This window comes from Oncorhynchus masou, chromosome 18, assembly GCF_036934945.1.
Source record: "Oncorhynchus masou masou isolate Uvic2021 chromosome 18, UVic_Omas_1.1, whole genome shotgun sequence".
Lineage (NCBI taxonomy): Eukaryota > Metazoa > Chordata > Actinopteri > Salmoniformes > Salmonidae > Oncorhynchus > Oncorhynchus masou.
Genome location: NC_088229.1, coordinates 47,502,132 through 47,529,488, shown reverse-complemented (window position 1 = coordinate 47,529,488; position 27,357 = coordinate 47,502,132). Strand labels below are relative to the sequence as shown.

Genomic DNA, 27,357 nt, shown 5'->3' with positions numbered 1-27,357 from the left:
AGGGACGTAGCCAGCGGTCAGGGATGAGTTGATGAGCGAGGTGAGGTAAGGGAGAAGGTCTCCGGAAATGGTCTGGAGAAGAGAGGAGGGGATAGGGTCAAGCGGGCAGGTTGTTGGGCGGCCGGCCGTCACAAGAAGAGAGATTTCATCTGGAGAGAGGGGAGAAAGAGGTCAGAGCACAGGGTAGGGCAGTGTGAGCAGAACCAGCGGTGTCGTTTGACTTAGCAAACGAGGATCGGATGTCGTCGACCTTCTTTTCAAAATGGTTGACGAAGTCATCTGCAGAGAGGGAGGAGGGGGGAGGAGGATTCAGGAGTGAGGAGAAGGTGGCAAAGAGCTTCCTAGGGTTAGAGGCAGATGCTTGGAATTTAGAGTGGTAGAAAGTGGCTTTAGCAGCAGAGACAGAGGAGGAAAATGTAGAGAGGAGGGAGTGAAAGGATGCCAGGTCCGCAGGGAGGCGAGTTTTCCTCCATTTCCGCTCGGCTGCCCGGAGCTCTGTTCTGTGAGCTCGCAATGAGTCGTCGAGCAACGGAGCGGGAGGGGAGGACCGAGCCGGCCTGGAGGATAGGGGACATAGAGAGTCAAAGGATGCAGAAAGGGAAGAGAGGAGGGTTGAGGAGGCAGAATCAGGAGATAGGTTGGAGAAGGTATGAGCAGAGGGAAGAGATGATAGGATGGAAGAGGAGAGAGTAGCGGTGGAGAGAGAGCGAAGGTTGGGACGCCGCGATACCATCCGAGTAGGGGCAGTGTGGAAGTGTTGGATGAGAGCGAGAGGGAAAAGGATACAAGGTAGTGGTCGGAGACTTGGAGGGGAGTTGCAATGAGGTTAGTGGAAGAACAGCATCTAGTAAAGATGAGGTCGAGCGTATTGCCTGCCTTGTGAGTAGGGGGAAGGTGAGAGGGTGAGGTCAAAAGAGGAGAGGAGTGGAAAGAAGGAGGCAGAGAGGAATGAGTCAAAGGTAGACGTGGGGAGGTTAAAGTCGCCCAGGACTGTGAGAGGTGAGCCGTCCTCAGGAAAGGAGCTTATCAAGGCATCAAGCTCATTGATGAACTCTCCGAGGGAACCTGGAGGGCGATAAATGATAAGGATGTTAAGCTTGAAAGGGCTAGTAACTGTGACAGCATGGAATTCAAAGGAGGCGATAGACAGATGGGTAAGGGGAGAGAGAGAGAATGACCACTTGGGAGAGATGAGGATCCCGGTGCCACCACCCCACTGACCAGAAGCTCTCGGGGTGTGCGAGAACACGTGGGCGGACGAAGAGAGAGCAGTAGGAGTAGCAGTGTTATCTGTGGTGATCCATGTTTCCGTCAGTGCCAAGAAGTCGAGGGACTGGAGGGAGGCATAGGCTGAGATGAACTCTGCCTTGTTGGCCGCAGATCGGCAGTTCCAGAGGCTACCGGAGACCTGGAACTCCACGTGGGTCGTGCGCGCTGGGACCACCAGGTCAGGGTGGCCGCGGCCACGCGGTGTGGAGCGTTTGTATGGTCTGTGCAGAGAGGAGAGAACAGGGATAGATAGACACATAGTTGGCAGGCTACAGAAGAGGCTACGCTAATGCAAAGGAGATTGGAATGACAAGTGGACTACACGTCTCGAATGTTCAGAAAGTTAAGCTTACGTAGCAAGAATCTTATTGACTAAAATGATTGAAATGATACAGTACTGCTGGAGTAGGCTAGCTGGCAGTGGCTGCGTTGTTGACTTTGTAGGCTAGCTGGTAGTGGCTGCGATGTTGACACTACACTAATCAAGTCGTTCCGTCGAGTGTAATAGTTTCTACAGTGCTGCTATTCGGGGGCTAGCTGGCTAGCTAGCAGTGTTGATTGCGTTACGTTACGTTAAAAGAACGACAATAGCTGGCTAGCTAACCTAGAAAATCGCTCTAGACTACACAATTGTCTTAGATACAAAGACGGCTATGTAGCTAGCTAGCTACAATCAAACAAATCAAACCGTTGTACTGTAATAGTTTCTACAGTGCTGCTATTCGGGGTCTAGCTGGCTAGCTAGCAGTGTTGATTGCGTTACGTTACGTTAAAAGAACGACAATAGCTGGCTAGCTAACCTAGAAAATCGCTCTAGACTACACAATTGTCTTAGATACAAAGACGGCTATGTAGCTAGCTAGCTACAATCAAACAAATCAAACCGTTGTACTGTAATAGTTTCTACAGTGCTGCTATTCGGGGCTAGCTGGCTAGCTAGCAGTGTTGATTGCGTTACGTTACGTTAAAAGAACGACAATAGCTGGCTAGCTAACCTAGAAAATCGCTCTAGACTACACAATTGTCTTAGATACAAAGACGGCTCTGTAGCTAGCTAGCTATGATCAAACAAATCAAACCGTTGTACTGTAATGAAGTGAAATGAAAATGTGATACTACCTGTGGAGCGAAGCGAAATGTTGACCGGGTAGTTGAAGTTCTATTCGGTAGAGGTTGGCTAGCTAGCTAGCAGCATCTCCTACGTTAAGGACGACAAATTGCTGGCTAGCTAACCTCGGTAAATTAGATAATCACTCTAAGTCTACACACTCTAAACTACACAATTATCTTGGATACGAAGACAGCGAAGACAACTATGTAGCTAGCTAACACTACACTAATCGAGTCGTTCAGTTGAGTGTAATAGTTTCTACAGTGCTGGTGGACAGTGGACGTTATAGCTAGCTGCTTAGCTAGCTGCTGGGCAGATAGCAGTGTAGACTACGTTAGGACGACGAAATACGATAATTACGCAATTATCTTTGATACAAAGACGGCTATGTAGCTAGCTAAGAAGAAATTGCTAAGATTAGACAAATCAAACCGTTGTACTATAATGAAATGTAATGAAAAATGTCATGAAAAGTTATACTACCTGCGGACCGAAGTGTAGATGCGACCGCTCGCTCCAACCCGGAACCGGAAGATACACTTCATAGATACACTTCAACTATGACAGACAAAATGAGAAAAGACAATCTAGAAAATCACATTGTAGGATTTTTAATGAATTTATTTGCAAATTATGGTGGAAAATAAGTATTTGGTCAGTAACAAAAGTTTATCTCAATACTTTGTTATATACCCTTTGTTGGCAATGACAGAGGTCAAACGTTTTCTGTAAGTCTTCACAAGGTTTTCACACACTGTTGCTGGTATTTTTGCCCATTCCTCCATGCAGATTTCCTCTAGAGCAGTGATGTTTTGTGGGGGCTGTTGCTGGGCCACACAGACTTTCAACTCCCTCAAAAAGATTTTCTATGGGGTTGAGATCTGGAGACTGGCTAGGCCACTCCAGGACCTTGAAATGCTTCTTACGAAGCCACTCCTTCGTTGCCCGGGCGGTGTGTTTGGGATCATTGTCATGCTGAAAGACCCAGCCACGTTTAATCTTCAATGCCCTTGCTGATGGAAGGAGGTTTTCATTCATTCTTTCCTTTACACGGATCAGTCGTCCTGGTCCCTTTGCAGAAAAACAGCCCCAAAGCATGATGTTTCCACCCCCATGCTTCACAGTAGGTATGGTGTTCTTTGGATGCAACTCAGCATTCTTTGTCCTCCAAACACGACGAGTTGCGTCTTTACCAAAAAAGTTATATTTTGGTTTCATCTGACCATATGACTTTCTCCCAATCTTCTTCTGGATCATTCAAATGCTCTCTAGCAAACTTCAGACGGGCCTTGACATGTACTGGCTTAAGCAGGGGGACACGTCTGGCACTGCAGGATTTGAGTCCCTGGCGGCGTAGTGTGTTCCTGATGGTAGGCTTTGTTACTTTTGTCACAGCTGTCTGCAGGTCATTCACTAGGTCCCCCTGTGTGGTTCTGGGATTTTTGCTCACCGTTCTTGTGATCATTTTGACCCCACGTGGTGAGATCTTGCGTGGTGTTCCAGATCGATGGAGATTATCAGTGGTCTTCTATGTCTTCCATTTCCTAATAATTGCTCCCACAGTTGATTCTTCAAACCAAGCTGCTTACCTATTGCAGATTCAGTCTTCGCAGCCTGGTGCAGGTCTACAATTTTGTTTCTGGTGTACTTTGACAGCTCTTTGGTCTTGGCCATAGTGGAGTTTGGAGTGTGACTGAGGTTGTGGACAGGTGCCATTAATACAGGTAACAAGTGGAGGACAGAGGAGCCTCTTAAAGAAGAATTACAGGTCTGTGAGAGCCAGAAATCTTGCTTGTTTGTAGGTGACCAAATACTTATTTTCCACCATAATTTGCAAATAAATTCATTAAAAATCCTACAATGTGATTTTCTGGATTTTCTTTTCTAATTTTTTCCGTCATAGTTGAAGTGTACCTATGATGAAAATTGCAGGCCTCTCTCATCTTTTTTAAGTGGGAGAACTTGCACAATTGATGGCTGACTAAATACTTTTTTGCCCCACTGTATGTGTATGTATATGTATGGGTATATATATATTTTTTTTTACCAAAAAAAGACATGGGGGATTGGAAATGTTTCAGACAAGCATCGAAGCAACAATCTTTTCGCAATAAAAATAAATATGTACAATAAAAATAAATCGAATATATGTTTCCACCAGCCCCAGTATATATATTCCATTTGGGTGTGGTGTCCTCCTTCCCTCTCTACATTACATCTTTATTTCTAGGCAGGAAGTCAAGTGATGCGGCCAGTAAACTGTTCCTTAATGTGACCTGACCTCGATCCCCATTCCTCACTAAACCACCTCTCTCCAACCTTATCAGTGACTGCAACAATGTGATTTTCTTTCCTTTACACAGTACATTCCAAGCTTAATTGCCACACCATAAACATTCCTCCTACAGATAACCATTAACTTCTGGTGTAGAAACCAGACTATGGCACTCATTATTTCAAGTTTAGGAGTCAGAACCCATTATAGTAATTATATTTCTATGTCATTGCATTGTTACTACACAAAAAATATGTAGTATAAGTATACTCCTCTTTGTGCTGAGCCCATTGTCTCTCCTTCCCTGGTCTTGTGATGGACAGGGTGATTCAGATGATTGATGAGAACAAGGAACAGCTGAAGAACCTTTTCAGGAATTACAACATCCTGGATGTCCAGCCTGCCGTCAGCGGGAGAGCACCTGATGACCTCACTACGCTACAGATGGCCATCATTATCTTAGCTGTGTTGCTCTTCTTGGCAGCCATGTCATTCATCTTCATGAACTGGTACTATCGCACAGTGTAAGAGCCTCCCACTGTAATTCAAATCAAATTTTATTTGTCACGTGCCGAATACAATTAATGTAGAATTTACAGTGAAATGCTAGCTAACGAGCCCTTCCCAACAATTCAGATTTAAAGAAAAAAATTACAATTGTAATGCAAGAGGAATCAAAAAAAATACACAAGGTTGGCGCTACAGTTGAAGTCTAAAGTTTACATACATTTAGGTTGGAGTCATTAAAACTCGTTTTTCAACCACTCAACAAATTTCTTGTTAACCTGTCTGGCCCACCCGGGACGCACCCCCTGCCAACAATAAATGCAAATGCACTACGCCAAATGCTAATAGCACTCGTTAAAACTCAAACGTTCATTAACATTCACATGCAGGGTAGTCAATTCAAGCTACACTCGTTGTGAATCAAGCCAACGAGTCAGATTTGTAAAATGCTTTTCGGCAAAGGCATGACTAGCTATTATCTGATAGCAGGCAACACCCCGAAATACCAGAAGGGACGTAAAACAAAGGAATTAGCGGAGCCGGCGCTAAACAAAACGCAGAAATAAAATATTAAACATTCATTACCTTTGACGAGATTCTTTGTTGGCACTCCTATATGTCCCATAAACATCACAATTGGGTCTTTTTTTCGATTAAATCGGTCCTTGTGTACCCAAAATGTCAATTTATGAACACCGTCAGATCCAGTAAAAACACATTTTTTAAACGCAACGTTATTTTTTTAAATTAAAAAAGTTGCCTATAAACTTTGACAAAACACTTCAAACTACTTCTGTAATCCAACTTTAGGTATTACTAAACGTTAATAAACGATCAAATTGATCACGGAGCGATCTGTATTCAATAAGCACGAGTTTGGGTAACGTAACTAACTTTTCCGGTTTCATTGTTTACAGCTGTGGACTTGACAACCGGATGTGGCTATTACTCAGACGACCAAGGATTTAGTTGCATCGATATCACAACACTGGCGACATCGTGTGGAAGCTGTAGGAACTGTAATATCACTCTTAATTATTTTTCCTTCCAATAGACAATACATGGGCTGGCGGAATGATTTTTTCTTCGTCGATTTAGTGACCAGGTTTTCTGGCGATTTTGACCACGGTACTCGTTCTGTTATAGTCACAGACACCATTGAACCAGTTCTAGAAACTTCAAAGTGTTTTCTATGCACACATACTAATCATATGTATATATTATATTCCTGGCATGAGTAGCAGGATGCTGAAATGTTGCGTGATTTTTAACAGAATGTTGAAAAAAGTAGCCCGATCTCTAAGAGGATTTATTTAACAAACAATAGTTTAGGCAAGTCGGTTAGGACATCTTTGTGGATGACACCAGTAATTATTCCAATAATTGTTTACAGACAGATTATTTCACTTATAATTCACTGGGTCACAATTCCAGTGGGTCAGAAATTGACACCAAATCAAATTTTATTGGTCATACACACATGGTTAGCAGATGTTAATGCGAGTGTAGTCAAATGCTTGTGCTTCTAGTTCCGACCGTGGAGTAATATCTAACAAATAATATAACAATTTCACAACGACTACCTTATACACACACAAGTGTAAAGGAATGAATAAGAATATGTACATGTAAATATATGGATGGGCGATGGCCGAACGGCATAGGCAAGATGCAGTAGATGGTATAGAGTACAGTATATACATATGAGATGAGTCATGTAAACATAACATATATAATGTAAACATTATATAATGTGGCATTGTTTAAAGTGACTTGTGATTCATTTTTTACATCCAATTTTTAAAGTGGCTAGAAATTTGGGTCAGTGTGTTATTAGCAGCTTCTCAATGTTAGTGATAGCTGTTTAACAGTCTGATGGCCTTGAGATAGAAGCTCTTTTTCAGTCTCTCTGTCCCAGCTTTGATGCACCTGTACTGACCTCGCATTCTGGATGATAGCGGGGTGAACAGGCAGTTGCTCGGGTTGTTGTTGTCCTTGATGGTTGTTTTGGCCTTCTTGTGACATCGGGTGGTGTAGGTGTCCTGGAGGGCAGGTAGTTTGCCCCCGGTGATGCGTTGTGCAGACCTCACTACCCTCTGAAGAGCCTTACGGTTGTGGGCTATAAACAGCTTGGAAAATTCCATAAAATGATGTCATGGCTTTAGAAGCTTCTGTCAATTGGCGGTGTACCTGTGGATGTATTTCAATGCCTACCATCAAACTCTTTGCTTAACATCATGAGAACATCTAAAGAAATCAGCCAAGATGTAGACCTCCACAATTTCCAAACACCTGAAGGTACCACGTTCATCTGTACAAACAATAGTATGCAAGTATAAACACCATGGGGACCACGCAGCCGTCATACTGCTTGTGCAAATCAATCCCAGAACAACAGCAAAGGATCTTGTGAAGATGCTGGAGGAGACAGGTACATAAGTATCTATATCCACAGTAAAACGAGACCTACTCGTTTGGCCATAATGACCATCGTTATGTTTGGAGAAAAAAGGGGGGCGTTTGCAAGCCCGAAGAACACCATCCCAACTGTGAAGTACGGGGGTGGCAGAATCATGTTGTGAGGGTGCTTTGCTGCAGGAGGGACTGGTGCACCTCACAAAATAGATTGCATCATGAGGAAGGGAAATTATGTGGATATATTGAAGCAACTCTCAAGACATCAGTCAGGAAATTAAAGCTTGGTCGCAAATGGGTCTTCCAAATGGACAATGACCCCAAGCATACGTCCAAAGTTGTGGCAAAATGGCTTAAGGACAACAAAGTCAAGCTATTGGAGTGGCCATCACAAAGGCCTGACCTCAATCCCATAGAAAATTTGCGGGCAGAACTGAAAAAGCGTGTGCGAGCAAGGAGGCCTTACAAACCTGACTCCGTTACACTAGCTCGGTCAGGAGGAACGGGCCAAAATTCAACCAATTTATTGTGGGAAGCTTATGGAAGACTACCCGAAATGTTTGACCCAAGTTAAACAATTTAAAGGCAATGCTACCAAATACTAATTGGGCGTATGTAAACTTCTGACCCACTGGGAATGTGATGAAAGAAATAAAAACTGAAATAAATCATTCTCTCTACTATTATTCTGACATTTCACATTCTTGAAATAAAGTGGTGATCCTAACTGACATAAGACAGTGAATTTTACCCGGATTAAATGTCAGGAAATGTGAAAAAGTTTGTAAAAAGTTGCCAAATGTATTTGGCTAAGATGTATGTAAACTTCTGACTTCAACTGTATATACAGGGATTACCAGGTATGAAGTATTTCATGTAGATACTGTATGTGCATGATGTTAGGGTTAAGTGTCTAGTCATCGGGATAGATAATAAGAGTAAAATAAATAACAAAGTAGCAGCAGCAATTGATGAGTGTAAAAGTGTGTGTGTGTGTGTGTGTGTGTGTGTGTGTGTGTGTGTGTGTGTGTGTGTGTGTGTGTGTGTGTGTGTGTGTGTGTGTGTGTGTGTGTGTGTGTGTGTGTGCGCGTGCGCGTGCGCGTGTGTGTGTGTAATATGTATGTACGTGTGTTTGTGTTGTGTTGGTCTGCGTGTGTGTGTAATGTGTGTGTGGGCGTATGTAGTGTGCATGAATGTGTGTGGCTTTTGTGTGGGAGTGTCAATGTATATGGTTTGTATAGTCTAGTGAGTGTACATAGGGTCAGTGCAAGATAGTTTGGGTACCTTTAATTGACTATCTAGGAGTCTGGTAGTCTTATTGCTTGGTGCTTGGGGGTAGAAGGTGTCTTGGAGCCTGTTTTTCCGAGAGCCGATGCTCCGGTACAGTTTTCCAGACGGTAGCAGAGTGAACAGTCTATGGCTTGGGTGGCTGGAGTCTTTAGCAATGTTTTGGGCCTTCTTCTGACACCGCCTGATATAGAGGTCCTGGAATGCATTGAGCTCGGCCCCAGTGATATACTGGGCTGTTCGCACCACCCTCTGTCACCCTTTCACCCTCATTGTCAAACATAGCATACTGATCCACTTTAACCTAGCGTCGAGCAATCCCGTATCCTGGAGCGTAATCATAGCCTCAAGCTCATTACCATAACGCAACATTTCCTATTCATGAAAATTGCAAATTAAATTAAATAAATATATTCAAACACAAGCTTAGCCTTTTGTTAACAACACTGTCATCTCAGATTTTCAAAATATGCTTTTCAACCAAAGCTACACAAGCATTTGTGTACATATTGATAGCCTAGCATAGTATTAAGCCTAACATTCAGCAGGCAACATTTTCACAAAAACAAGAAAAGCATTCAAATAAAATCATTTACCTTTGAAGAACTTCGGATGTTTTCAATGACAAGACTCTTAATTAGATAACAAATGTTCATTTTTTCCAAAAAGATTATTTGTGTAGACGAAATAGCCCCGTTTTGTTCATCACGTTTGGCTAAGAAAAATACCGGAAAATGCAGTCACTTACAACGGCAAACTTTTTTCCAAATTTGCTCCATAATATCGACAGAAATATGGCAAAGGTTGTTTAGAATCAATCCTCAATGTGTTTTTCACATATCTATCTATCAGTGGTGGCAGAAGGCTTCTCATCAGAAGCAAATGGAAAAATACTGCAGCTGGAGATTACGCAAAATTTCAACGGAGGACACCAAGCGACCACCTGGTGGATGTAGTCTCTTATGGTCAATCTTCCAATGATATGCCTACAAATACGTCACAATGCTGTAGACACCTTGGGGAAAACGTGGAAAACGTAAGCTGAGTCCTAGCTCCTTCACAGCCATATAAGGAATCATTGGCATGAGGCGGTTTCAAAAAATGCGTCACTTCCTGATTGGATTTTTATCTGGGTTTTGCCTGTAACATCAGTTCTGTGGCACTCACAGACAATATCTTTGCAGTTTTGGAAACGTCAGAGTGGTTTCTTTCCAAAGCTGTCATTATATGCATAGTCGAGCATCTTTTCGTGACAAAATATCTTGTTTAAAACGGGAACGTTTTTCATCCAAAAATTAAGAGCGCCCCCTATATCGAAGAAGTTAACTTATACAATCCAATCAACTTACTCATACTTAACCACTTCATTTTACAATATGTTCTTGTGTATCAAAGTATAGATTGCTCTTTCAGTTCATCTCTATGGTACTAGTCAGTTCCTGGATGGGAGACCAGATGCTGCTGGAAGTGGTGTTGGAGGGCCATTAGGAGGCACTCTTTCCTCTGGTCTAAAAATATATATATCCCAATGCCCCAGGGCAGTGATTGGGGACACTGCCCTGTGTAGGGTGCAGTCTTTCGGGTGGGACGTTAAACGGGTGTCCTGACTCTCTGAGGTCATTAAAGATCCCATGGCACTTGTCGTAAGAGTAGGGGTGTTAACCCCGGTATCCTGGCTAAATTCCCAATCTGGCCCTCAAAACATCACGGTCACCTAATAATCCCCAGTTTACAATGGGCTCATTCATCCCCCTCCTCTCCCTTGTAACTATTCCCCAGGTTGTTGCTGCAAATGAGAACGTGTTCTCAGTCAACTTACCTGGTACAATAACGGATAAATAAAATAAATAAATATATAAACATGTTTTTCATGTCAATGGAATTTGTAATGGTGTTACTTCAAACTGGCTATGATAGATACTTTGACATGGCTATTTCAGCATGTTGAACGTCTCACCACCTGTCTGTGTGTTTTTCTATGCTACAGACACAAGAGGAAGCTGAAAGCAATTGTAGCAGGATCCACAGGTGAGAGACAGCACCGAGGGGAAAGTCCCTGCAAGCCTAACAGCAGGATGTGGCAAACTATGGACTAGTTTGACTAGCTGTGTGTGTGTACGTGTGTGTGTGTGTGTGTGTGTGTGTGTGTGTGTGTGTGTGTGTGTGTGTGTGTGTGTGTGTGCGTGATTGTAATTCATAATTCACCCGTTTATCTTCTGTCTTCCAGGGAAGCAAGGTCTCATGGACATCCTGGATTTACCCAACACCAATAAATACTCATTTGAGGGGTGAGACAATAGATTACAGTGTTTATGCATTTTAAAACCTACAGTACTTTATTGCACTTGACTCATGTCATTGATATGATGTATGTGTGGGCATATTCCTTTTGCAGGTTCACAGATATATGCAGTGCTGATCTTAAATATCTGACTGTTGTGTATACAATATTTAATAAGACTGATGAAGTGTTAGCTGGGTAAGGTTATAGCTAAGGCTGTTGTTGACTCTCAGGGCCAACCCTGTGTGGCTAGACCCATTCTGTCGGAACCTGGAGCTAGCTGCCCAGGCAGAGCATGAAGACGACCTGCCGGAAAACCTCAGTGAGATCACTGACCTGTGGAACAGCCCCGTGCCTACTCACGTGAGTACAGCTATTAAACAGCGGCGGTCGGTGCCGTTTTAAGATGTAATTCATATTCCATTTTAACATTGATAGGTTTAGGCTACTACATGATACTCAACTTTTCCCTACAACCTAGCCTATGAATGAACGTTTACAACCTGGTGCACACAGGTTGAGAGAAAATGTTGAGGTGACAAATGGACAGACAGTGACACATGTAATACCTCCTTCACACTTGCCTGTATCTAGCTGATCTAGGCGGCAATCATAAGTACAACATTACAACAAACAATAATTTTTATTAGACATATTCAGGTATGTTTATCGCCATTTCGTTCCATTTGCTTCCATTTAAGAAATGTCTTTCAACAGAATTGGCGGAATGAATACACCCCGATCACGTGGAAAGACAGTTCACTTTCATAGCAGCCATATTGTATTCCTTCTTGCATATATGCACTCTCCTCCTCTTACCTTTTCCCTTCGCTTGTGGACTTTAATGCACAACACATCAGCTGTATGAGACCAGGTGAAAGCAAAACCATATTATAACTCTAAACACAGCCTACATCGTTGTCACCATACTTGCTATTTGTAACGTCATAGTCAACATAGCTAATAGACCTAATGCGTTAGTAAACCCGCTACAATCATGCAGTCATGATAGAGTCAGTAAGCAGTTTAGTAGTTACACCGGCGGGCCATATTGGCAAAAGATTACTAAATAAATAAATTAGTTTAGAACTGTTCAACTATTGTCTCTTTCTCTCTTTGAGTCAACTACCCACCACATTGTATGCACTTCAGTGCTAGCTAGCTGTAGCTTATGCTTTAAGTACTATATGTATTATCTGATCCTGTGATTGGGTGGACAACATGTCAGTTCATGCTGCAAGAGCTCTAATAGGTTGGAGGATATCCTCTGGAAGTTGTCCTAGTTACTGTATGAGTCTATGTAGCAGAGGAGAAACATGAGCCTCCTAGGTTTTGTACTTGAAGTCAATATACCCAGAGGACAGATAGCTGTTCTCCGGTTACACCAGTTACACCATGGTGCTACCTTAATGAGTGCTTTGAGGCTGTAGACCATTGCAAAATAGTGTGTTTTAATCAATTATTTGGTGACCTGTGAATACTGTAGATTCAGTATAGTTTTAGGATCACTTTAATAATGTTTTACCATTTTTATTTTTATGAAATTCACTGAAGAGGATGGTCCTCCCCTTCCTCCATTGAGGAGGCTCCACTGCTATCTATGTATGTCCATGCATTTCTATGAGTACACCCAGAAAACCACAATTGGTTCTGTTAAAGCTCCCAGAACATTCATTAGGTTGTGAAAAATGTTCTCCTCACACAAAAACTGTCCAGCCGTGCTGATGATTACACAATGTTTGTATAAAACTTTCGCCATGTTGCTAGAACGTTCCAAGAACACATTTTGTCTGTTCTTTAAAGGTTCCCAGAATGTTTCTTTAGGTTGTGGGAACAGTCTGGTGGAAACACTGCAGGGACATCACAAAATAATCTGTCAATTTATACGAATGATTGTGCAATGTTTGCATAAGGGTGCAAAAACATTCCCCTTATGTTACAAGAACATCCCCAGAGCACATTTGTTATGTTCTTTAAAAGTTCCTAAAAATGTATTTAGGTTGTGGGAACCTTGTGTGGATATTTTATTTTATTTTACTAGGCAAGTCAGTTAAGAACAAATTCTTATTTTCAATGACGGCCTAGGAACAGTGGGTTAACTGCCTGTTAAGGGGCAGAACGAGAGATTTGTACCTTGTCAGCGCTGGGATTTAAACTTGCAACCTTCCGGTTACTAGTCCAACGCTCTAACCACTAGGCTACCCTGACAAGATTTAGGTTCCAAAAACACTAAAACTGTCCAGTTGTGCTAACATTCAGACAATGTTTGTATCGGGGTGTATAAAACATTCCTTCGATGTTGCAAGAATGTTGACAGAACAGCCTTTCTAAGTTATTTAAAGGTTCCCAGAACATTTCATTAGGTTGTGGGAGAAGTGTGGGTACATTACAAGACATAGGTTCCCAAAGCACAAAATATGCTCAGTTGTGATGACATTCATACAATGTTTAAGTTACGTTGCACAGGGCATTCCCTTAATATTTTCACATCCAAATATCTCTAGCGGTCCCCCCAGCGTGAGTTGTTTTTATGAGCGTGTTGTCAGAATGCGCTCACTGTTCCAACATTTGATTGTCACGCAACAGGACAGTTAACCCATGCTTCCCTCAAACCAATTAGCTTCCTGCTAATTATCTATGTTTCAACTTGTCAATTTCAAATTATTTTCAAACAACAGTATTAATTTCAAACAACGGTTTGAAATGAGGTGCGTTCCACCTACTCATTAATTCACAAAGATGTAGCCCAGTTCACTGTGCCAGAAAATTTACATCTGAAGCATGCTATTTTAATTTAAGATGAATATTAGCTAGCTGAGCCGGACAAAGTTCTCTCTTTTATGAGAGCCCAAGCACTCCCCCAGTGTTTCCCCAGGTCAAGTATGCAAGCATTTACGCATCTCCAGTCAGAACCTTCCCAAATGTTTTACCCCTGGTGCATTTTCCGGCTGGCGCCCCCATTGCCTTCATTGCTGTTTTCCTTACTAATAACTATTTTGGACATTTGTGTGTTCCTATCAAAGTAAGTGGCATGCTTTATTATGTTAGCACAATATTTCTGTATATCGTGTTATGTTGTTTCTTCTGTAGCACACCTTATGTAGCTATATATGGAACATAAAGTATTCTGTGTGTATTCCTATATAACCGTGGACATGCAAGGTACTAATTCCATAATCTTTATGGTTTTATACTCAGTTGTGCTTATGTAGCTAGCAACATTCTTGTATTAGCTTCTGTTGTATCCTTTGAAGCTGCCCAGGCTTCGTCATGACCATGGCCTGTGTATTAATTTGGCTTGTTTAGCATAGCCCTTCTCTGCACTGCCCTGCCCCCTTTTGGAGCTCTTCAGTTACTGTTTCTTACTGTGTCTTATATCATTCATATTTATGATTTTGTGAATTCAAATGATTATTTTTATAGCAGTGTTATTACGTTACTTCATTTTAATATTGTTTTATTGCTATATCCTGATATTGCATTGTAATTACAAAAAAATCCTCTTTATTCTGTACTTTCAGAAACCGCACTCACAAACTGTATTGAATATTATTTGCCAACATCATAACTCGAATTGGACTTCTTTCTTGCCAAAGAAAGAGGCCAGCTTTTGTATGCTGGCAACATACTCTTTGAACAGCACATTTTACTGGAAGAAAAAAACAACAAGAAAAGACATAGGCCTATATGTAATGGTTGTCTATTTTATTGAAGTATTGTTAGTGGCTGAACAGCAAAAATAAAAACGAGTTTTACTAGAGGGAAAAAAAGAACAAGAAAAGACTGACAACTCATTAATATGCATAACCCATATTTCAATATTCAGTGATTGAACAATAAAAACTGCATTCCCACCCCCACCCATTGAGCAGCAGTTTGGGGGATTTGCCGTGCATTGAGGGGATTGTCTGCAGCCCCAAGTTGATGAACGCTGAAGGGTGTGATGCTCCTCCAGCAACTTTCTCATGAGGTTCTCTCTGTGCTATTGGTAGGTAATCACCTCTTACCTATGGGGGAGAGGGAGTGGTGTGGATGATGAGGGGGGAGGTGGATGAGATATTGTAAATTTAATTGCATTTTGGAACTGTATGTGATTTGTATGTCAAATTACAAAAACATAGTTCCGTAATCGTCTCACCTGTTAGCTGGTGGTGAACTATGTGATCAAGCACGCAGTCTGGTTTGATCTTTCTCTCTCCCGTCAGGTGGTCCAACTTCCCAGTGGCCAACATGATTGCTGCATGGACAGTGGAGAGGACACGGATGTCTAATTTGTCATGCCACTTTAGTGCCAGCTGTTGACCGTTCTCCTTGAACTCCACCTCTGCATCTTCCTGCTTCCGAATGCCGGCATCCCCTTCCTGTTCAACTGGATTGTGCCACAGGCCCATGTGCTGTTGGAGATCAGATGCTGGAAGAGTGTGGGACTGCTGTACCAACTGTCCACATACCAAGTGTGGCCCTTCTCGAGATGAGGAGCCAGCATTGTTATCACCTCATAATGTAGGATGTCAGTGTTGGACCCTGTGTAGTCTTAATGTCCTGGACAAATCCTGTCTTCATGTCGCATAAAATAAAGAACTTGACCCCAAAGTTGTGCCTTTGTAGGGAATATATTTACGGAATGCCAGCCAACCCTTCCATAACATCAGGGTCGTGTCACTGCATAGGTCCTTGTATGGCACAAAGACCCTACAAAATGCTAATGTAAGCTGGTAAGGACATTTATTATTTTGTGTAATTTAGGTTGGCAACAGCATTGTTGATGCAGGCATCGCAACAGAACTAGGAAGCAGTCTTGGGGAAAGAGTTTGGCAAAGAGGGGAGTTGCAAACATAGGATCCGTGCGCCAGTATTCCCTTAAGGAGTTCACCAGGAAGGTGTACGTTTAACTAATTGTGGTTGTCACACATTTAGCGAGTTTCCCCTGATTCTCTCTTCTCCTGTAGTTCCAAGGCATAGCAATTGGTCTCCTCCACCATGTCTCCCACCAGCTCCTCTGTCAGAAACAGCTTGAAGCACTAAGCCTCAGAGGGAGATGGCAAGGGGCTCACTCCAGACTGGGACTGGGACTCAACAGCAGGGTCAGGAAGGGTGAAATGGCTGGCGGCCTTGCAACTATCGCAGACCCTCCGTACTTCACCCACTGTTTGTCTGCCTCCATCACCACCAGCATCTTCAGAGGGACTTTGTCGGTGGGAAAGGGGTCCTCAGATTAAGGCTTCTCAATGGCCAATAGGTTGCGAGCAGCTCTCTACTGTCAGAACCTGATACTTCACTTTCATACTCGGCCTCATTTCAAAATGTACAAAATCTCCAGAATTTTTATCTACCTTTCCAATTACTTTTAGAGTTTGGGATTAATTTGATTAGTATTATGGTGTTTCTATTCCAAGGAAAACAAAAAAACTCTTATTTTCCATTGGGATTGAACAGAACATATGTCGCTGTACAATATGACGGTCGGGAGTACAGTACTGGGCTATTTAGCGAAAGAATCCAGTGTCTTGCAGGCACGCGGGAGACTGGGGTTGAATTCCCCAACAGGGAGGAAGGAGTAGGCTGTCCTTATAAATAAGTATTTGTTCTTAACCGACTTGCCTAGTTAAATAAACGTTACACTAAAAGCATAACATTTCTACACCCTAAGTTTCTAATTCTAGTCTAACCTATACCCAAATGGAGAATCAGTTAAAATATACATCTCATTGATTTATCAAGACCTGTCCCCATGCTTGCCTCAGAGTAGCGCAAAACAGTGCTAAAATAGTGGTAGGCCATTGCTCCAAATCATATATCTTCTAATTTCAATATGCTCTTTAAATAAATAATACCTACACCACTTTTAACAGCACATTACTCAATACTAGTGAGACTCATGTCACCTAGGTAGGCCTACAGTATATCGGAAAAATATGACTTGACTCTCCACCAAGTATTTTTATCATTATTTTCTTAATGAAAGCATAAAGATGCCATTATTAGTTATATTGTTTTAGTTTGAACATGCAGACTGGCACTAACAACACAACGTCTGGAATGTTTCCCTAGTCAGCGCCATTATTAGTGCAATGCCGCTTAAAGTGTTGCCAGTGTGGCAGAGTGGGGGTCCACCCCCTCCCCTTCCTCCTCCTCGCATACCCATGAGCTAGGTCTGTCTTCTGTGCGCGGCTCTGCGGCCCATCTCCTGCCCTTGTACGCTTTCAGTGGATATTGCTGGAGAACAGCAAGGCAGTCCCGTTGTGTGCCACTCGGGAGCCATAACCAATCTGACTAAAATATATTTTATTATATATTCTGGTTAGACTGTAAACTCTCCTTCCAGACCAACATCAAACATCTCCAATCCAAAGTTAAATCTAGAATTGGCTTCCTATTTCGCAACAAAGCATCCTTCACTCATGCTCCCAAACATACCCTTGTAAAACTGACCATCCTACCAATCCTCGACTTCGGCGATGTCATTTACAAAATAGCCTCCAATACACTACTCAACAAATTGGATGCAGTCTATCACAGTGCAATCCTTTTTGTCACCAAAGCCCCATATACTACCCACCATTGCGACCTGTACGCTCTCGTTGGCTGGCCCTCGATTCATACTCGTCGCCAAACCCACTGGCTCCATGTCATCTACAAGACCCTGCTAGGTAAAGTCCCCCCTTATCTCAGCTCGTTTGTCACCATAGCATCACCCACCTGTAGCACGCGCTCCAGCAGGTATATCTCTCTGGTCACCCCCAAAACCAATTATTTCTTTGGCCGCCTCTCCTTCCAGTTCTCTGCTGCCAATGACTGGAACAAACTACAAAAATCTCTGAAACTGGGAACACTTATCTCCCTCACTAGCTTTATGCACCAACTGTCAGAGCAGCTCACAGATTACTGCACCTGTACATAGCCCACCTATAATTTAGCCCAAACAACTACCTCTTTCCCTACTGTATTTATTTATTTTGCTCCTTTGCACCCCATTATTTTTATTTCTACTTGCACATTATTCCACTGCAAATCTACCATTCCAGTGTTTTACTTGCTATATTGTATTTACTTTGCCACCATGGCCTTTTTTGCCTTTACCTCCCTTATCTCACCTCATTTGTTCACATCGTATATAGACTTGTTTATACTGTATTATTGACTGTATGGTTGTTTTACTCCATGTGTAACTCTGAGTTGTTGTATGTGTCGAACTGCTTTGCTTTATCTTGGCCAGGTCGCAATTGTAAATGAGAACTTGTTCTCAACTTGCCTACCTGGTTAAATAAAAGTGAAAAAAAAAAAAAAAAAAAAATATTGTCCTGCTAATAACAGGGTTAATAATATATCTGTGAGAATATACAACAGGCTTTTATATAATTCTAAATGAATAATAATAATAATAATAAATTGCTTTGTTTAAAAAAAGCAATATTTGAGATTAATTCCTTTTCCAATAATGTAAAATGAGCGAGAAGACATGCAATTCTTGAAAATGGGGTGAGACATTGTTACTAATTTGTAAATAAAGCCAGTTTGTTATTTACAGTTATTTATTTCTGTTTTTAGAGGGAGAAAAACCAAAAACCTACAGTCATCTCATGGGTCTCCCAGTCGAGGCAGGCGTACATCTATGCAGTGACTTAGATCGTTGCGCCACTCGCGCACTGTACATGACTGGTCGGGAGTGGTGTACACAGTAAGAGAGTGGTGTCTACAGTAAGAGCAAAATAATCCTTTCAAAATAAAATAATAAAAACAGTGTAACAACAGTTTTAGTAAGTAATGCTTAAGTCGTGCACAATTATCCATTTATATTTTGGTTTATGTCACACATTCATTGTTCAATTAGAGACACAGTATGACCCAAAAGCACAATCAGTGCTCTAACTCCCCCTTGCCCTGGTCTGGAGCAATAAAGTGGTGACGCAGGGTACCATATACTAAACCACAAATTACCTCTAAGTCCCGCAGTGTAAGCTCGCAACTTACCAGCTATGTGTGGAGCCATGTTTGTTGACATCATACAATGCATTGTGTGTGTCACGTAAACGTCTGTCAGACCAAAGATGTTATGACAAAATGAGGTGAAAGGATGGTTCAATCGTCTTTTGATTAAACTTCCGGAAGTGAATGATGGGATTTGAATGATGGTAGGCAACACACCTTCAACATGTATACTGCAAACAGACCCAACTAATCTTGTCACCCTTTCCCATCTTTGGTTTACATGGAAAAACAAAGATGGCAGCTCACACAAACTTTACCACTGTAGGATTACGTTTGACTTTCATAAAGTATTTTAATTAATTACAGTGCGTTCGGAAAGTATTCAGACCTCTTGACTTATCTACATATTGTTACGTTACAGCCTTATTCTAAAATTGATTAAATAGTTTTCCCCCCTTATCAATCAACAAACAATACGCCATAATGACAAAGCAAAAACAGGTTTTTAGAAATGAATAAAAAAACTACTGAAATATCACAGTTTTCAGATCCTTTACTCAGTACTTTGTTGAAGTACCTTCTTGGGTATTAAAAACCTACAACCTGGACACACCTGTATTTGGTGAGTTTCTCCCATTCTTCTCTGCAGATCCTCTCAAGCTCAGGTTGGATGGGGATCTGCACATCTATTTTGCGGTCTCTCCAGAGATATTTGATGGGGTTCAAGTCTCAAGGATATTCAGAAATTTGGCCCGAAGCCACTCCTGCATTGTCTTGGCTGTGTGCTTAGGGTCATTATCCTGTTGGGAGGTGAATCTTCACCCCAGTCTGAGGTCCTGAGCGCTCTGGAGCAGGTTTTCATCACGGATCTCTCTGTACTTTGCGCCGTTCATCTTTCCTTCAATCCTGACTAATCCCCGTCCCTGCCTCTTAAAAACATCCCCACCGCATGGTGCTGCCATCACCGTGCTTCACCGTAGGGATGGTGCCAGGTTTCCTCCAGACATGACGCTTGGCATTCAGGCCAAAGAGTTCGATCTTGGTTTCATCTGATTAGATGAACTCTGGAGCTCTGTCAGAGTGACCATTGGGCTCTTCGTCGCCTCCCTGACCAAGGCCCTTCTCCCCAACGGACGGACAGCTCTAGGAAGAGTCTTGGTACTTCTTCCATTTTAGAATGATGGAGGCCACTGTGTTCCTGGGGACCTTCAATGCTGCAGAAATGTTTTGGTACCCTTCCCTAGGGGAGTTCTACAGACAATTCCTTCAACCTCATGGCTTGATGTTTGCTCTGACATGCACATTCAACTGTGGGACCTTATATAAGCAGGTGTGTGCCTTGCCAAATCATGTCCAATCAATTTAATTTACCACAGGTGGACTCTAATCAAATTGTAGAAAGGAATGATCAATGGAAACAGGAGCTGAATTTTGAGTGTCATAGCAACATTTTTTCAAATTAACTGTTTTCTCTTTGTCATTATGGAGTATTGTGTGTATATTTAAAAGGAAAACATTGAATTTCATCCATTTTAGAACAAGGCTGTAAAGTAACAAAATGTGCAAAAAATCAAGGGGTCTGAGTACTTTGAATGCACTGCATTTCGATCACTGGTGATGTAATGAATTGTAAATAGTAATGCTATTAGCTAATTCACATTATGGTTTCTATCAAGCCAAGAGGTAGTTAAATATGATGGCTTGTGTTAGCTCACTCTTTCATCACTTAGCATTAGAACTAATATATCCTACGTTATTTGATTCGGATTGGAATTGTGTTATGCTGTTACTACTTCTGTGAATGTCTGAACATTGCATCCAACAATGAACTGCTCACATTGAGGATATAATGTTGTAAAAGCTGTGTTTACGCAAAATGTCTCTGTGAAAAAACAGTGTGGCTAGCTCAAATGCTGACTTTTGCGTCAATTGTAACTAAATGTTCTAATGAATTGTTCTAATCACACCAGTTTGAGCGTACGCTGCAGGGACCACTGTAGAATTATCACACCTGTGTGTTCATACGCGTCAAAGAGTTAATGTTGACAGAACACCTGGTCTAAGTTCTTTAAAGGTAACCAGAACATTTAATTAAGTTATGGAAGCTGTCTGGAATGTTGCAAGAATAGTATTACATATTGTACTTAAGGGGTTGCACAGAACATTCCCACAAGTCAGTTTTATGACGTTCATAGCATATTTGTTTTAGTTTAACATAATATTCCATTGATGTTCACACGTCATTAATTTGACCTTAAAATCAGTCTTACGGATGCAACAGTCTTAGGGATGCAAGAGGTGCTCAGATAAAAACAAAGAAAAGTGTGAATTCTCAAATATGCAAAACTTGAAAATACAATAGAATTATACCAAAATGAAGGAATACAGCCAGTAAACGTAAGCAGTTACAATCAGTCACTTTTATTTAGAAAAATGCATCCTATAGAAATGTATAGAACCCTGTACATAATTTATTTTCAGATTAGCTCATCAAAAGTACATGTACAGAACTGAACACAACCTCACTGTAGGAATATGTGGACATCACTACTGATGGAACTATATTTTAAATGACTGTGTCAGGTCATGTCTTCGTAACAACCTATCACTTTTAAACATAAATTAACAAAATGCATAAGGCATCCCTGTCCTTTGGCTTGCTGGCTTTAAACTGTCATTAAACTGTCATTACTTGAAGTTGAAGAATTTGCAGGCCATCTTCAGTTAAAGCTAGTTCTCATAGTTTCTGAAATCCAGCTTTACTCTCCCGGGGCTGAAAACAAGTCCTGCAATACTGAACAGCCTTATAGAGGCAGCTGTTTCAGCACCACCGAAAGTTTTGAGCAACTGTTATGACAGTGTTATTCAGTTGCATTTAGAGTAACACCATACCATATGGTATGGAACATACACAGTCTAATTTCTGAGCAGTTAATCAACTAACTACTATAGACCAAGAAAGTCACTGATGATGTGCAGAATTTGTCTTGCATGTTGTGTAATCTGAATACTGGAAGGTTGTTGACAATGTAGGCACTGATGCTGTACTCACCAAAACAGGTGTATGTGAAAGACAAATACATGCACTAATGAATCAGTAATAATAGCCATTATAATAGCCTAAAGTTTGGGAAAGTTCTCAAAGGAAAACCTGTGTCATATCTAAAGTTTTTGAAAATATTAGACATACTGCTGTATTTCCAGATGTAATATTTTTTTTACAGGGGTGTTTTTGAAAGCATACACTAAATTGTTAATCCAACATAGTCTAGATTAGAAATTATAACGATAACATCCATAGTTATGTAGGGCGACCAACCGCGACACTCGATTTGTTCCATTTTCTTGACTACCAGTGGAGCGAGCTGGTAAATCAAGCTCTTGTCAAAATCCAGTCCAGAAAATAATGAAATCATATTTCTCCTGAGAAAAGCCTTCAATGCAGTAATTTGCTATTCTTTCAGTTAAATTATTCACTCCAGTTCTGATATAACTGCTTCAACATAGACCTCCCCAAAAGCAGCCATTGTTGTTATGATTTTCGACTTTGACTACAGGCGCTTCTCATTGTTGTCATCAATTAAACCACCCCCACAGATTATCAGAGGACCCTGATTGGTCTGGCCATATGTTGGAAGGAGGGGGGGGGGCTCAAACGGTTTAAATCTGGTCGTGGCCAGTTTGTATCAGTGTAGTGGAACAGAATGTAAGCTCGCGAGATCAGGGGGCTAGGATATTCGATCAACGTCCCACCATCAGTTCTCAGGACATCAGCTGATGGTCCTAAAGAAACGTTCTCCCCCTAAAAAATGGCGTCATTACAACATCACACCAAGTTACTGTTGCCGGGTCTATCAAGGCCATGATTGGTGAACCACTTGGACAGACACAGTGCTTTTAACAGTGTTTTGAATGTACATATTGGACATACAATATTACATTGTACATCCAGTCTCTGTTTTGGACTGTTTCGTTCCATAACCTCTTTGGCCAGATCTGGTACCTCGTGGCATGAAAAATTATTTTCAGTTTTTTCAGTGTAAAAGTTATAATATTTAAGACCAACGCGTAGCCGTATCTCTCACAGAGCTACAATGAGATTCACTTTCTTTCTGTAAATGTAATCTCTCTCTGCTCTGATAGACATGAGCCTGCAACTCTCATCTCTCCAGCATTACACTTCATTTATTTCCTTATAGAATCATAGCCGTGCGTAGGGTTCTGGAGGAGCTGCAGTATACCCCTGATAAACTGAAATACATTTGCCAAAATTATAGCATCTGTTACTGCTGATAAGTTGGTGCTGCAGTGGATAGCAGCCATTTGACGCGCTCCTGACCAATTCTGCTATTTTGTGTATTTTTTTACGCTGATCTTAACTTCTTTTGTACATAATGTCTCCGCCATAATTTACTATGACCGAAAACAGCTTCTGGAGATCAGAACAGCGATCACTAACCTCGATTTGGATGGCAATTTATACTTCAAGGAGTCAGCAGCTCTGGACAATCTGCTTACTCTGGACCAGGCCCTAATCCCCGGGACTCAAAAGAGGAAGTGACGGCGCAAAAGAAGCAGACGAGCCGGCCTCCTGACGAGTTGGCATGCAAATAAATCGCCTCTACCCTCCGTTCTGTTGGAGAACTTAGTCACTAGAGAAAAAAAACTGGACGATCTCCATTCGAGACTATGCTATGAATGGGACCTGAAGAACTGTAATATTCTATGTTTCTTGGAATCATGGCTCAACGAGGACATGGATAATATACCTCTCGCTAGCTTTTACATGCATCGTCAAGACAGATCGGCAGCCTCGGGTAAGATGAGGGGGGAGGGGCGTGTCTCTGTTAATAACCTCTTGAAACTCTGGGGGCGCAATTTCATTTTTGGATGAAAAACGTTCCCGTTTTAAACAAGATATTTTGTCACAAAAAGATGCTCGACTATGCATATAATTGATAGCTTTGGAAAGAAAACACTCTGAATTTTCCAGAACTGCAAAGATATTGTCTGTGGGTGCCCTAGAACGGGAGCTACAGGCAAAACCAAGATGAAACGGCAACCAGGAAATCAGCAGGATTTTTGAGGCTCCGTTTTCCATTGTCTCCTTATGTGGCTGTGAATGCGAGAGGAATGAGCCTGCCCTTTCTGTCGTTTCCCCAAGGTGTCTGCAGCATTGTGACGTATTTGTAGGCATATCATTGGAAGATTGACCATAAGAGACTACATTTTCCAGGTGTCCGCCCGGTGTCCTCCGTCGAAATTGGTGCGTCATTTTCAGCTGCTGGTATTTTTCCATGCGATTCTGAGGGGAAAGCAGGCTTCCACGAACTGCATATCAATGAAGAGATATGTGAAAAAACACCTTGAGGATTGATTCTAAACAACGTTTGCCATGTTTCGGTCGATATTATGGAGTTAATTCGGAAAAAGTTTGGCGTTTTGGTGACTGAATTTTCGGTTCGTTTCGGTAGCCAAATGTGATGTACAAAACGGAGCGATTTCTCCTACACAAAGATTCTTTCAGGAAAAACTGAACATTTGCTATGTAACTGAGAGTCTCCTCATTGAAAACATCCGAAGCTCTTCATTCTTGGTAAATGATTTTATTTATTTGGTTATCTGGTTTTTGTGAAAATGTTGCTGGCTGAATTCTAGGCTTATAGCTATGCTAGCTATCAATACTCTTACACAAATGCTTGTTTAGCTATGGTTGAAAAGCATATTTTGACTTTTGTTAACAAAAGTTAATGTTGCGTTATGCTAATGAGCTTGAGGCTATAAATAGGATCCCGGATCCGGGATTGCTCGTCACATGAAGTTAATGAACAGCATCCCTTCTTAAATTGTAAATAAATCACTTAAATCATACAATTTCGTCAATAATTTTCATCCAATTTTCTTTCTTGCTATAAGTGACACATCTTAAGTTCTTGCATGGAATTACCAAGTTAATCATCAAATTGTTAACATATGAAAAGAGAGTGTATACTCACCATGTGCTTTTCAAAACAGTCCCATCTCCAATGAACCTTTTACCCAGGAAGAATTTGTCAAGGATGTTGCATATTTTCAAAGTGATGGTTTTTATACAGTTTAACACCAGTGACATGAAATTGAGGGACAGCTATTACTTGTAAATTATTTGTAATATTTATTTGATATTTTAGTTTTTTAAGTAGTCCACTATAACTATAATACTTTCCTTTGTATTATGAAATTTAAACTCAAAATATGTCACGAAACCATGACTCCTGACCCGAGAGACAAGACAATATTATGGTACTGACCGTGCCCGACAACATATTTAAAAAACAGTTTGCAATATAAAGGTCTTACATATGTTTTATTAATAATGAAACACTTAAATTAAAACCCAAAAACATATTTTGTGTCATTATCTCACACTTTTAAGTGTTTTTCCTGGTGATTAAGGTCGGGACAGGAAAACCACCCTTTTTGGTGGAATGATCTGGCTTCGTTAACAAGTGCGTCAACGACGTTGTACCCACAGGGACTGTACTTACATATCCCAACCAAAAGACATTGATTACAGGCTAAATCCACACTGAGCTAAAGGCTAGAGCTGCTGCTTTCAAGGAATCCCGCTATGACGTCCAACAAGCCATCAAACAGGCATCAAAGCATCAATACAGGACTAAGATCCTACTACGCTGGCTCTGAATCTTGTCAGATGTAGCAGGGCTTGCAACCTATCACGGATTACAAAGGGAAACCCAGCCTCGAGATGCCCAGTGACGTGAGCCTACCAGACGAGCTAAAAGCCTTCTATTCTCACTTCGAGGTAAGCAACACTGAACCATGCATGATAACCCCAGATGTTCCAGACAATTGTGTGATCTCGCTCTCCATAGCCGATGTGAGAAGACATTTAAACAGGTTAACATTTACAAGCTCACAGGGCCAGACGAATTACCAGAGAATGTGTTGACCAGCTGTCATGTGTGTTCACTGACATTTACAACCTCTACCTGACCAAGACTGTAATATCTACATGTTTCAAGCAGACCACCATAGTCCCTGTGCACAAGAATGCCAAGGTAACCTGTCTAAATGACTATCGCTCCATAGCACTCACAATTGTAGCCATGAAATTATTTAAAAGGCCATTATCCCAGACACCCTGGACCCACTCCAATTCGCATACCGCCCCATCAGATCCCCACGCAATCTCTACTGCACTATCCCAACTGGACAAGAGGAACACCTATGTGAGAATGCTTTTCATCGACTATAGCTCAGCATTCAACACAAAAGTACCCTCGAAGCTCATCAGTAAGCTCAGGACCCTGGGACTGAGCATAAGTATACTAACAACATAACAATGGTAGGCTGATCCCCGAAGACAATGAAACAGCCTATAAGGAGGAGGTCAGTGAGGTCATCAACGTCAACTAGACAAAGGAGCTGATCGTGGACTACATGAAATGGAGGGCAGAGCACACCCCCATCCACATCAACAGGGCTCTAGTGGAGCAGGTTGAAAGCTTCAAATTTCTCAGGGGCCACATCACCAATGAATTAACATGGTCCACACATACCAACACAGTTGTGAAGAAGGCAAGACAACACCTCTTCCTCCTCAGGAGGCTGAAAAATTCTATAGCTGCACCATTCAGAGCATCGTGACTGGCTGCATCACCATTTGGTATGGCAACTTCTTGGCATCCGACTGCAAACTCTACAGAAGGTAGTGCGTATGGCCCAGTGCATATCATTGGGGCCGAGCTCCCTGCCATCCAGGACCTCTATTCCAGCTAGTGTCAGAGAAAGGCCCTAAAAATTGTCAAAGACTCCAGCCACCCCAGTCATAGACTGTTCTCTCTGCTACCTCACGGCAAGTTTACCGATAAACCAAGTCTGGAACCAACAAGGCTCTGAACAGGTTCTACCCCCAAGCCATAAGACTGCCAAATAGTTATCCAAATAGCTACCCGGACAATCTGCATTGACCCTTTTTGCACTCTTTTGGCCCATCACGCTGCTTGCTACTGTTTATTATCTATCCTGTTGACTAGAAACTTTACCCCTATCTACTGTATATGTACATATCTACCTCAATTACCTGGTACACTGGTACCCTGTGTATTGTAGTCGTTAATCACTGTGTATTTATTCTTGTTTTATTATTTTTCTCTCTGCATTGCTGGGAAGGGCCAGTAAGTAAGCATTTCATTGTTGTTTACGAAGCATGTAACAAATAACATTTGATTTGATAATCAGATAAGAGGATGGGCTGCATCAAAATGAATGAATAGCGGG

General features: G+C 41.6%; 1 protein-coding gene across 3 annotated transcripts in view; it reads left to right on the top strand.

Annotated features, from left to right (window-relative positions):
• The window catches only part of LOC135504722 (cadherin-23-like), a 611,744-nt gene that overhangs the window by 576,895 nt on the left and 7,492 nt on the right, over nucleotides 1-27,357 (top strand). For all 3 annotated transcript variants that reach the window (XM_064923533.1, XM_064923534.1, XM_064923535.1), the window contains 4 exons: nucleotides 4,979-5,179; nucleotides 10,852-10,892; nucleotides 11,092-11,152; nucleotides 11,379-11,508. In XM_064923533.1, the coding sequence (XP_064779605.1) occupies nucleotides 4,979-5,179; nucleotides 10,852-10,892; nucleotides 11,092-11,152; nucleotides 11,379-11,508 (433 nt within the window). The remainder of the gene's footprint in view (nucleotides 1-4,978; nucleotides 5,180-10,851; nucleotides 10,893-11,091; nucleotides 11,153-11,378; nucleotides 11,509-27,357) is intronic.